Source organism: Neoarius graeffei, chromosome 10 (assembly GCF_027579695.1).
Source record: "Neoarius graeffei isolate fNeoGra1 chromosome 10, fNeoGra1.pri, whole genome shotgun sequence".
Classification (NCBI taxonomy): Eukaryota; Metazoa; Chordata; class Actinopteri; order Siluriformes; family Ariidae; genus Neoarius; species Neoarius graeffei.
Genome location: NC_083578.1, coordinates 9046281 through 9059287, shown reverse-complemented (window position 1 = coordinate 9059287; position 13007 = coordinate 9046281). Strand labels below are relative to the sequence as shown.

General features: G+C 42.6%; 2 protein-coding genes across 7 annotated transcripts in view; both read left to right on the top strand.

The window, feature by feature from the left end:
* Positions 1 to 8030, top strand: part of adam9 (ADAM metallopeptidase domain 9) — a 68922-nt gene extending 60892 nt beyond the window's left edge. For both annotated transcript variants that reach the window (XM_060931231.1, XM_060931230.1), the window contains 2 exons: positions 3341 to 3414; positions 6089 to 8030. In XM_060931231.1, the coding sequence (XP_060787214.1) occupies positions 3341 to 3414; positions 6089 to 6149 (135 nt within the window). In that variant the 3' untranslated portion in view covers positions 6150 to 8030. The remainder of the gene's footprint in view (positions 1 to 3340; positions 3415 to 6088) is intronic.
* A 2633-nt stretch (positions 8031 to 10663) lies between these two features.
* Positions 10664 to 13007, top strand: part of ogdha (oxoglutarate dehydrogenase a) — an 85262-nt gene continuing 82918 nt past the window's right edge. For 4 of the 5 annotated variants that reach the window (XM_060931227.1, XM_060931225.1, XM_060931229.1 and 1 more), the window contains exon 1: positions 10664 to 10801. The gene's annotated coding sequence lies outside the window, so the exon portion shown is untranslated. Of the gene's footprint in view, positions 10806 to 13007 lie in introns of all 5 variants that reach the window. The other variant, XM_060931226.1, reaches the window with a different exon arrangement.

Here is a 13007-nt window from a genome sequence, read left to right as displayed (position 1 = left end):
GGATCTGGCGTTGGAGAGATAGAGGCTTAGCAGTGGAGGTTTGAGTGGCTGTTTTCTGAGCTTAGTCAACAGGCCGGCTCTGCCTGCAGCCTCGCTTTTGCTTCTGCTCCCGGCGCCGCCTCCTTCGCTTTGCTTCCAATAACAATCCACGGAGACCCCGCTGGTCTCGCTATCTCGTCCGGAATGTTGTGCATGCGATGGAAATCGCTACAAACCGTCATTTTCTGCTGGAAACCAATGTCCAGTAAGTCCATACGGTTGTAGTGGATATTGAAGTCCGGTACAGACGAACAACATGCAAAAATACACACAAAAAACAAACGTGCACAGGTAGAAGTAGAAGGTGGAAATATGGCGTTTGACCGACAAGATGGCGTCTGTCACAATCTGGATCGGCTGTGACGTCACATGCAAGTGCTCCATAAAGATCGTGTGTGTATTTATAGAAAAGAATTCAAGCCTCATAGCTCCAGGGCAAACAAACGATCAGCTGTGAGCTACTGCTCAGTTACGTATCCCCCCGCTCTCGATTATATCAGAATGCAAGCAATCGAAGGAATAGGACACTTGTTATGAATGTTGACTTCAACAAATAATGAACCCTGAAACAAGTAAGTAAAGAGCCGTGTCTCTCGCCAGGGATTTCAAACAGCATCCTGGTGAAATAGCATTCTGCTTCTTGAAATGGTGTCAAAATCCACCCGATATGTTTCGTAAATCAGGGATGAGAGTTTTCCGCTTTTCGGCGGATTTCCGCTTTTTCTGAGCGAAAATCGATATTATGCCAAATCCGTTGATTTTTTTTTCATTGAGGGGGGTTGGGGTATGTTCCTTCGTGATACTCAAGCGTACAACGATGCTACATGTTTACATTTTCGCCATCTTTAGTCTCGCTAAGTCTCGCGGTAGAATACGTGTTCTCTACAATGTAATTGGCCAAAACATCGCTGGCGAGAGCATGATAGCCAATCATAACAGTTCTTACAAGAGTTTGGGAGAGAACAAAAGCCAATCATAACGGCTCTTACAAGAGTGTGGGAGAGAACAAAAGCCAATCATAACAGTTCTTACAAAAGTACCCGCATCTGTTCTATTTTATCGAAACTTGCACATGTTCATCGTCGCTGCGCTTCAAAAATATGTTTCTCTTTCGTATCGGCTTTTTTACTCAAAATGCCGAATACAATTGACAAGCGAGACGAAGCGAAGGTGCGTGAAATCGATGCTGGTATAAAAAACAGAGAGACAAGCTGACAAGCTTTTGTCTTTGGCCAAAAGGCTGAAGAAGTCGTCGAAATGATTAAATGAAAATGAGAAGTGACTGTGAACTATAAAGTGTACATAGACATTATCCCATAAACTTAGCATTCGTTTGATTTAATACATTGAACATGTATATGATGGTCAGTAAGTCTGAATTAATGCTGACCGTTTTGAAAACTTAAATATTTCAAAAGACTTTTTGAAATCATATGCAACTAATGAGGACATAGGGAGAAAAGATCAGTCACCATAAGAAATTTTATTTAATATATGAACATTTTGATAATTAATAGAACTTAAGTTTAATGTGCATTTAGTTTGTCATTTTTGTTGATCATAAATTATAACCATACCCTTGAATGTAGAATGTGATTTTATTTTGAATTCAAACAATACTCCTATTGATTTGAAACATGTTTTCATGTAAATATATAAAAAAGACAACAGATTTTTTTTTTATCTACTACAGCTCAGATTGCAGGAAAAGTGGTTTTTAAGGCCTTATTTTTCAAAATTTTCCTGAGGGGGTATCCCTCCCAGAACCCCGGCTTCGGGCGCCGTCTTGTTTCCTGCTTTTTTGGTGACCACCCACTCTCATCCCTGGTAAATACATTCAGTCAGTAAACAGGAAGTCGATGTGCGACAGACTTGAAAACGGTAAACACGGTATAGAACCCCAAGCTGAAGTTTGGTACCAAGCGGCTATGATTTGTGGTTGCTGAGAAAAAGGGTGTTTCGGACGGAAGGACAGAGGTAAACCAGTATAACCCCTCCCGTCCTTCGGAGCGGGGGTATTAAAAAAAAAAAGAAAAAGAAAACAAACATTGGACATTTTTGGAACAAAAATACTGTACATAACGATTCTTGATTAGTATTTCTATGAATGATACACATTTGTAAATAAAAATGTTTAAATCTAAAAAAATGTACATTCATAAACATTTGACACTTAAAAGAAAGAAAAATTGTTTCACGTTTTTAAAGGAACAGTCCACCGTACTTCCATAATGAAATATGCTCTTATCTGAATTGAGACGAGCTGCTCCGTACCTCTCCGAGCTTTGCGCGACCTCCCAGTCAGTCAGACGCAGTCCGACGCGCCGTCGCTCCTGTTAGCAATGTAGCTAGGCTCAGCATGGCCAATGGTATTTTTTGGGGCTGTAGTTAGATGCGACCAAACTCTTCCGCGTTTTTCCTGTTTACATAGGTTTATATGACCAGTGATATGAAACAAGTTCAGTTACACAAATTGAAACGTAGCGATTTTCTATGCTATGGAAAGTGCGCACTATAATGACAGGCGTACTAACACCTTCTGCGCGCTTCGGCAGCGCATTGATATTTGTTAGTACGCCTGTCATTATAGTGCGGATTTTCCATAGCATAGAAAATTGCTATGTTTCAATTTGTGTAACTGAACTTGTTTCATATCACTGGTCATATAAACCTATGTAAACAGGAAAAACGCGGAAGAGTTTGGTCGCATCTAACTACAGCCCCAAAAAATACCATTGGCCATGCTGAGCCTAGCTACATTGCTAACAGGAGTGACAGCGCGTCTGACTGACTGGGAGGTCGCGCAAAGCTCGGACAGGTACGGATCAGCTCGTCTCAATTCATATAAGAGCATATTTCATTATGGAAGTACGGTGGACTGTTCCTTTAAAGATTAAATACGAAATTGTAACATATCCAAGTCAGTTTGTAACTTTAAATTATTAAAAACTACAAAAAAAAGAGACATCAATGAGATCAAAACATGTAATTAAATATTATAAAACATAAGTTTCTAAAATCTTGTGAATTTAATATGATCATGTGACTGAAATAATTGCTAAATAATCATACTGCAGTATTCAGTCATCTATCAGTATGTCATTGCGTATATTGATTACAGAATGAGACTCAGTTCAGTGTGAGAGTCGGTTCTTCCTGTTCCACTGGAACATCGTCTTCCTGCTGACTGGTTTACTGACTGACCGCGTTTTGTTTTTTTTTTTGTTCATATCAGTCACACACATAATGTGTTCAATATCTGTGTGTTTCTGTTTTTGTGTCACGTTTCATCTCTCTCTAGGTGGTTCACACGAGTAAGACCTCGTCATCAGCGCCGCCGTACGCCTCCAGACCTCCACGCCCAGCGTTTACACGGTAACCGCACGCATCCTCACTTTATCCGAAAATTACACAGAAAATCCATCGCAGGAGCGTTTCGACAAACAAACGTTATGTCGTTAATTCGGAAAATTGTTCGTATCCAATGTTTCTCTCTTAAAGCTGTGGAACTTGTCACATATGGAAATTATATATTTACGGCGACTTTACAAACTCGAGTAAAAGGCAGCGATGAAAACATGTCCGTCTGTTCATTCAGTGAGGACGAAAGTAGGCGTGTGTAGTGTAGTGTGTGGATCTGCTCGCTGATTCGCTGCAGTGGCTGAGCTGCGTTAGTGGACGATTGAGCGGGTCCACTTTCACCGGTTTGTTGTCTGTGAACTTTGTTGCATTTTCCAATGTTTTCGTTTTGTGGGCGTGGCTAATGGTAAGTAAATCAGCCGAACGCTCTCGAGTCGGCATTTATCAACACGCGCAGGATTATGAAAAAAGTGGTCTTGGTGAAATGTTTGTAAACGTGTCAGGAATTCTGCTCAAACATGCTGCTCTGGCAATTACGGCCGTTTTGTGAGTCGTCGTGCACTCGTGATAATTAGCTGTACTGTAGCAGCAGCAGTGAGCAAACCAAGACAGGAAGCTCATGAAGCAGATTACAGGGTTTTAGCATTAAATGTTGGACGGTAATGTTGTTTCATAAGAATGGACTTGGACACCGATGATGCTGAGGCCTGACTGGCAGAAAGAATACAGTGGAGAGCTACAGCAACACTAACGGGACGAAAAGTACACGAGCCGACAGCAGGAGGGGCGGGACATGCAGCTTCACATGTGAAATAACAATGATGGGCTGAAGTGTGATGCAGATATTATAGATGAGAAGTTAATAGTGTGTTTGTGTCTCTCTCTCTCTCCGCTCTCTCTCCTCCCTTGTCTCTCTCTCCGCGCTCTCTCCTCCCTTGTCTCTCTCTCCGCTCTCTCTCTCCTCCCTTGTCTCTCTCTCCGCTCTCTCTCTCTCCACGCTCTCTCTCTCCTCCCTTGTCTCTCTCTCCGCGCTCTCTCTCCTCCCTTGTCTCTCTCTCCGCGCTCTCTCTCCTCCCTTGTCTCTCTCTCCGCGCTCTCTCTCTCCTCCCTTGTCTCTCTCTCCGCGCTCTCCTCTCTCTCTCCGCGCTCTCTCTCCTCCCTCTCTCCGCGCGCTCTCTCCTCCCTCTCTCCGCGCTCTCTCTCCTCCCTCTCTCCGCGCTCTCTCTCCTCCCCCTCTCCGCGCTCTCTCTCCTCCCCCTCTCCTCCCTTGTCTCTCTCTCCTCCCCCTCTCCTCCCTTGTCTCTCTCTCCTCCCCCTCTCCTCCCTTGTCTCTCTCTCCGCGCTCTCTCTCCTCCCTTGTCTCTCTCTCCGCGCTCTCTCTCCTCTCTCTCTCCGCGCTCTCTCTCCTCCCTCTCTCCGTGCTCTCTCTCCTCCCTCTCTCTGTGCTCTCTCTCCTCCCTCTCTCCGCTCTCTCTCTCCTCCCTTGTCTCTCTCTCCGCTCTCTCTCTCCACGCTCTCTCTCTCCTCCCTTGTCTCTCTCTCCGCGCTCTCTCTCTCCTCCCTTGTCTCTCTCTCCGCGCTCTCTCTCTCCTCCCTTGTCTCTCTCTCCGCGCTCTCCTCTCTCTCTCCGCGCTCTCTCTCCTCCCTCTCTCCGCGCTCTCTCCTCCCTCTCTCCGCGCGCTCTCTCCTCCCTCTCTCCGCGCTCTCTCTCCTCCCTCTCTCCGCGCTCTCTCTCCTCCCCCTCTCCGCGCTCTCTCTCCTCCCCCTCTCCTCCCTTGTCTCTCTCTCCTCCCCCTCTCCTCCCTTGTCTCTCTCTCCTCCCCCTCTCCTCCCTTGTCTCTCTCTCCGCGCTCTCTCTCCTCCCTTGTCTCTCTCTCCGCGCTCTCTCTCCTCTCTCTCTCCGCGCTCTCTCTCCTCTCTCTCTCCGCGCTCTCTCTCCTCTCTCTCTCCGCGCTCTCTCTCCTCCCTCTCTCCGCGCTCTCTCTCCTCCCTCTCTCTGTGCTCTCTCTCCTCCCTCTCTCCGCGCTCTCTCTCCTCCCTCTCTCCACGCTCTCTCTCCTCCCTCTCTCCGCGCTCTCTCTCCTCCCCCTCTCCGCGCTCTCTCTCCTCCCCCTCTCCTCCCTGCGCTCTCTCTCCTCCCCCTCTCCTCCCTTGTCTCTCTCTCCTCCCCCTCTCCTCCCTTGTCTCTCTCTCCGCGCTCTCTCTCCTCCCTTGTCTCTCTCTCCGCGCTCTCTCTCCTCTCTCTCTCCGCGCTCTCTCTCCTCCCTCTCTCCGCGCTCTCTCTCCTCCCTCTCTCTGCGCTCTCTCTCCTCCCTCTCTCCGCGCTCTCTCTCCTCCCTCTCTCCGCGCTCTCTCTCCGCGCTCTCTCTCCTCCCTCTCTCCGCGCTCTCTCTCCTCCCCCTCTCTGCGCTCTCTCTCCTCCCCCTCTCCGCGCTCTCTCTCCTCCCCCTCTCCGCGCTCTCTCTCCTCCCCCTCTCCTCCCTTGTCTCTCTCTCCTCCCCCTCTCCTCCCTTGTCTCTCTCTCCTCCCCCTCTCCTCCCTTGTCTCTCTCTCCTCCCCCTCTCCCTCCCCTGTCCCTCTCTCTCGCACTCTCTCTACCCCTCTCCCTTCTCTCTTCCTCCCTGTTTCTCTCTACCCCCTCCCCCCTCACGTGCTCTCTCTCTCTCTCTCTCTCTCTCTCTCTCTCCAGACCCCCTCCTCCTGCCAGTCACCACCTACCTCAGAGACCTGCCCCTCCTCCCCCTGTATAGCACATCCAAGACGTGTGAGGGCTTGCTTGCCTCCCCCCGAACCTACGCTGCCCACAAGGACTCCGCCTCCTCTGCCTTGGACCACTTGTCAATCAAACAGCTGTCAAGCTAAAGACTCGATCTGAATCTGAGTACACCCCGAATCACGTGACATTTTTAAAAAAAAAAAAAAAAAACCACCCTATTTAGTGCACTATAAAGGAACCTGTGCGCTGTTTGGATCCAGCCGTGGCTTCTACACCGAGACGAACCACCTCCTGCGAGATTATCGTACGGAAAGGGCGGGACCCGAGAGCCTCAGCCAACCAAACGGGATCAATGTCTGTCGCTGATTTCAGGTTTCTGCTGCAGCAAGTTGAATTCTTTAATTTGTATTATTGCCTGCTACTATTATGGGATGTAAAGGACCAGAACCACTGCAGCTGATGGCACTTCATGCTTCAGTATATTTAGTGCACAAAGAATATAACCGTGTCAAGATTCCTGATTTATTAGACTTTTTGTTTTATATTTTTGGTGACAAATGTGGGACATTTTACTGAGAACGGTAACAAGCATGAAATGTAAAATGTGACATCAGATTTCTTGTTTTGGAAATAATCAATAATCAGTTGTCTGATTCGGCATAATCAGACTTTTTTTTTTAAATATACAGGATGCATAAATGCTGCTTTTTAAAAATGATGATTTGAATTTAAAATAATTTAGCGTCATTTTGAAAGACAGAAATTACATTTTAGACGAGTGGGAGTTAAAATACAAACTGTTATACTAAAATGAAATTTAAAAAATAAAGAAAAAAAATCTGTAATCAGTTCTTGTGAAGTAAAATCAAATCATGTCCTAAGAGAATCTATATATTTTTAAAAAAGAAATAATATATATGCAGAATATTATTGATGCAAATCTAAGCCAATTAATTTTTTTAATGAATTTTTTTTTTTTTAATTTTTACAATTTCTATTTTATGTCTTCGTTCCTGTTCCAGCAGCATAATGAATCCTGTTCCAGTTTTTTTTTTTTTCAGATACCACATTGCTTTTCAAAGTGAAAGGTCAAAGTTCAATACTGCAATAAAAAGAAACTCGGTGAACTTTTTTTTTTTGTTCCCCCCCCCAATCATCCATGTAGATTTTTTTTTTCTCTTATGTTGAATAATATATTTGTAATCGACTGTCTCTTGGAGCAGATAAATGTCTAAAAGTATTGTTTGATTATTTTCATGTCTTTTTTTTTTTTTTTTATTAGAAACGGTTGTGTTATGGTGTGTAATGTATTGTTTGGATTTTATTTTAGAAACTAAAGCCTTAATTGCATTATCTTTAAAGGGCTACATGATGGAGACAGATGGAGAGAAAAACCCTGTTCAGATCCAACAATATTTCAGCAATATTCTGTGTTCACATAACATAACTGTGTGTGAAGCGTGTGTGTGAAGTGTGTGTGAAGCTGACAAAGTGCCATACGGTCTCTAATAACACTGAGCATCTGTGTTTTTGTGCATACAGAAGCTGAAATGACAATTATTTGACGACTGATTGATTTTAATATTGCATTTGAATTTATTTGATTTTCTTTTCCTTCTTTTCCCTCTTGGTCTGATTTGCACTGCGTTCCTGATACTTCCAGCTCCTCTAAGCGCTGTTTGAGGTGCAAAGTTGCACTTTGATCCCAAAAGAAATCCAGAAACCATGCAAACTCCTCTGTTATTATTATTATTATTGTACATTGTAAGATTTTTTATTATTATTATTATTGCAGTGTTTTCACAAATCGAGAAAGAGCTTGAAGACTCTGGGTTGCTTGTGATGTGTCGCTAAAGATTTTATCATCACTGTTATGGCATATGCAAATAAATATTACTGTCATGTTTGTATATAAGCTGTGTGGTTTATTTGATCATTTCCGAGCCTCCTTTCTGTTAATTGAATTCTAAATCAATGATCCATATATGGAGTTTTCTTTGGTATCTTTTACTAAAACGTAACAGTTATTACAGATGTACAGTAGAAACACAATTGCATGCTGCACCTTTAAATCTGAGCTGCTGGATTCAGAAAGTCCAGCTACATAACAGCTACATAGCATAGCTACATAACGTACTACACAGCATAGCTACATAACATTACAACATAACATGCTACATAGCATAGGTACATAACGTACTACATAGCATAGCTACATAACATACTACATAGCATAGGTACATAACAGTACTACATAGCATACTACATAGTATAGGTACATAACGTACTACGCAGCATAGGTACATAACATTTACTACAGAACATAGCTACACAATGTATTACATACTACATAGCATAGGTACATAACATAGCATAGCTACATAACAGTACTACATAACAGCTACATAATGTACTACGTAGCATAGATGCATAACATACTACATAGCATAGGTGCATAACAGTATTACATAGCATAGCTACATAACAGTACTACATAACAGCTACATAGCATAGCTACGTAACGTACTACATAAAATTACATAACACACTACATAGCATAGCTACATAACATTACATAACACACTGCATAGCATAGCTACATAACATATTACATAGCACATTACATAACACTACATAGCATAGCTACATAACATTACATAACACACTACATAACATTACATAACACTACATAGCATAACTACATAACATTACATAACACACTGCATAGCATAGCTACATAACATACTACATAGCACATTACATAACACTACATAGCATAGCTACATAACATTACATAACACACTACATATTACATAACACTACACAGCATAGCTATGTAACATTACATAACACACTGCATAGCATACCTACATAACACTACATAACACTACATAGCATACTACATAGCATAACTACATAACATTACATAACACTACATAGCATAGCTACATAACATTACATAAGACACTACATAACATTACATAACACTACACAGCATAGCTATGTAACATTACATAACACACTGCATAGCATACCTACATAACACTACATAACATTACATAACACTACATAGCATAACTACATAACATTACATAACACTACATAGCATAGCTACATAACATTACATAACACACTGGATAGCATAGCTACATAGCACACTACATAGCACACTACATAACATACTACATAACACTACATAACATTACATAACACTACATAGCTACATAACATCACGTACTACATATAACAACATACCACATAACAGATACATAACAGATGACATACTACATGATGGCAGCCATGTTTGTTGTTTACGTCGAAGCGATCTTTGACCTGTGCACGTGCAATGTACCATACTATCACCTGCCTCGTTTGGCATGATCATGATACATTCACACACACTCTCTCTCTCTCTCTCTCTCTCTCTCTCTCACACACACACACACACACACTCACTCTCTCTCTCTCTCTATCTCTTACACACACACACTCACTCATTCACTCTCTCTCTCACACACACACTCACTCATTCACTCTCTCTCTCTCACACACACATTCACACACTCTCACACACACACACACTCATTCACTCTCTCTCTCTCTCTCTCTCTCTCTCTCTCTCTCTCTCACACACACACACTCACAAATGCTTGAGTCAGCTGTATACCTTGAAATTGTGACGACAGGTCATGGTATATCCAGGATGTACTGTGACTGACTCGCACCATATCCTTTTTTTTCCATTTCTGACGTCATAGATTACTTAAACTATATTATGTGACGTGAGCCACCCTTAACCAATCCCTACACGGGAATTTTTTGATGAGAGATATAATATAGTATATTCAATAGTGGGGCGGCACGGTGGTGTAGTGGTTAGCGCTGTCGCCTCACAGCAAGAAGGTCCTGGGTTCGAGCCCCGGGGCCGGCGAGGGCCTTTCTGTGTGGAGTTTGCATGTTCTCCCCGTGTCCGCGTGGGTTTCCTCCGGGTGCTCCGGTTTCCCCCACAGTCCAAAGACATGCAGGTTAGGTTAACTGGTGACTCTAAATTGACCGTAGGTGTGAATGTGAGTGTGAATGGTTGTCTGTGTCTATGTGTCAGCCCTGTGATGACCTGGTGACTTGTCCAGGGTGTACCCCGCCTTTCACCCGTAGTCAGCTGGGATAGGCTCCAGCTTGCCTGCGACCCTGTAGAAGGATAAAGCGGCTAGAGATGATGAGATGAGATATTCAATAGTTCATGTATGGATCCACATCCCAGAACAGTAAACACCTGGATAACATCTGCACTCTGAGTCCTGGCTTTTCTTGTAATTACAAATTATAATTTTTTTCCTGCAATTTTTTACCTCATAAGATGTTTTTAATGGTCAACTTTCCTGGTAATAATGATATATATATATATATATATATATATATATATATATATATTTTTTTTTTTTTTTTCTTGTAATGACGTAAGCATTCAGCGTCTCGCGGGAAAATCAGGCTGTGTGTGACGACACAAGGCGTCACCGGGCACGAGATTTCAACTTCCGGTTCGCGGGACTCTGGTGCTGTGTTTTTTTTTTCCTCAAGCCGGAGAGACGCAAAGGACATCAGGACGCCGGAGGGGGGATTTTAACCATAATAGAGTTAAAACTCGGGTGTGGAAATAATTCTAATCAACCGGAAACTTGAACATAAGTAAGTAAGCATCGTTTTGGGTTTGGCTTATTTCAAAAACAACAACATAATCATCATAATAATATAACCGGGCGAGCAGAGCAGGCTCCATCATGAACACCGCATCCTTCTTTAGAAAGTTGGTAGCTTATTTAAATTAAAAATAAACCACACAGCGCATGTTTAGTCCACTTTCTTCTTTTAATAATAATAATAATAATTCCAAACTATCCCTGAATAATCCACCAGAATTAGCTCCAAGGCTCCATTACACCGGTTCAGTTCCAAATAGCTCCGTATTGTTGACACAGTGCACTACATGTAGAGTTATTTCATGCTTAACGAAGTGCACTTGTGTAGGGAACGTAGTGCTAATTCGGATTCAGCCACAGTAGTAGCAGATCATATCACAAATATGCCACATGTCCGCGGGTGTCGTTTTTGTTTTTCTGCTGTCTAATTAGTTCTCTTTTACAACATTCTGATATTAAATTCAACATTTAATAAAAGTTTTTGGTGCTTTATAACACCAAGAACACACACAGACTCGGTTAACGCGCTGGGAGTTGCTTAGCTTAGCAAGACTTATTAGCATTTTCGCCGAGATCCCATGTTAAATAAAAGGACAAATTGATTGACAGGGATTGTAGCCAATCAGAATATTCGATGTGCTGCGCACTGGGCGGGGTTTATACCAACCTAGCCAATGAGCGCTTTCTGAACAGCCTTATTTGGGCGTATCGTGTTAACCGTTCGAGTGGAGCGAATGAATGCAAGGTCAGAACATGAAGGTGTGGGGCCGGTCACAGTGGCCCTCAAAGACAGATTTAAAGCTGGTTATTTATTACTTTTATCACGTTACTGACTTAAAGGGCTACAGAGTGATTCGTGAACGACTTTTCGCGCTTAGTTTAGCTTGTCTAATTGGTTTAAGTGGCTCTAAATGGGTCATAATGCTCAAGTTAGAAACCTCAGTGAACACAAACAGTGGAGTTTGTGATTGAAGGATGCCTAGCCTGGACTGAAAAAGTAACTTTTTTTATTTATATGGTACATTTAAAAGCAAGCAAAGCACTCAGACAAGATAAATAAGAGAGAAAAACAATAAGACACTAAATGAGGCACTTCCAGTCGAACACAAGGAGAGGAAAAACTTGTACGCAAGATATTCTAGAGCTCAGAGGACTAGGTTTTGTAAATATCAGTTTTTCAGACATCTAAAAATGTCTCTTAAGGGGTTCGCCTGTCCGTAGGCTCAATCGCCTGTTAATATGCCGTGAGGATTCTGATTCTAATTCTTAAGGTGCCATGTGTGGAAAAAGAGCAAAGGTCACGAGATGCGATCCAACATCACAGCGGGTCCGAGAGGTCTGATTCGTCAGAAGTCGTGACTGATAAGATTGCGAGAAGGGTTTGCATAGAGTGAGTGATTGATACGCACACAGAAATAATAAAGCTACCGTTAGGCCTGTCACGATAGCAAATTTCGTTGGACGATATATTGTCTCAGAAATTATTGCGATAAACGATATTGTCGTCTTTTCAAGGCAATTTTGTGCCACTAGTAAAATAATGATCATGCAGATTACAACCCCGATTCCAAAAAAGTTGGGACAAAGTACAAATTGTAAATAAAAACGGAATGCAATGATGTGGAAGTTTCAAAATTCCATATTTTATTCAGAATAGAACATAGATGGCATATCAAATGTTTAAACTGAGAAAATGTATCATTTAAAGAGAAAAATGAGGTGATTTTTAAATTTCATGACAACAACACATCTCAAAAAAGTTGGGATAAGGCCATGTTTACCACTGAGAGACATCCCCTTTTCTCTTTACAACAGTCTGTAAACGTCTGGGGACTGAGGAGACAAGTTGCTCAAGTTTAGGGATAGGAATGTTAACCCATTCTTGTCTAATGTAGGATTCTAGTTGCTCAACTGTCTTAGGTCTTTTTTGTCGTATCTTGCGTTTTATGATGCGCCAAATGTTTTCTATGGGTGAAAGATCTGGACTGCAGGCTGGCCAGTTCAGTACCCGGACCCTTCTTCTATGCAGCCATGATGCTGTAATTGATGCAGTATGTGGTTTGGCATTGTCACGTTGGAAAATGCAAGGTCTTCCCTGAAAGAGACGTCGTCTGGATGGGAGCATATGTTGCTCTAGAACCTGGATATACCTTTCAGCATTGATGGTGTCTTTCCAGATGTGTAAGCTGCCCATG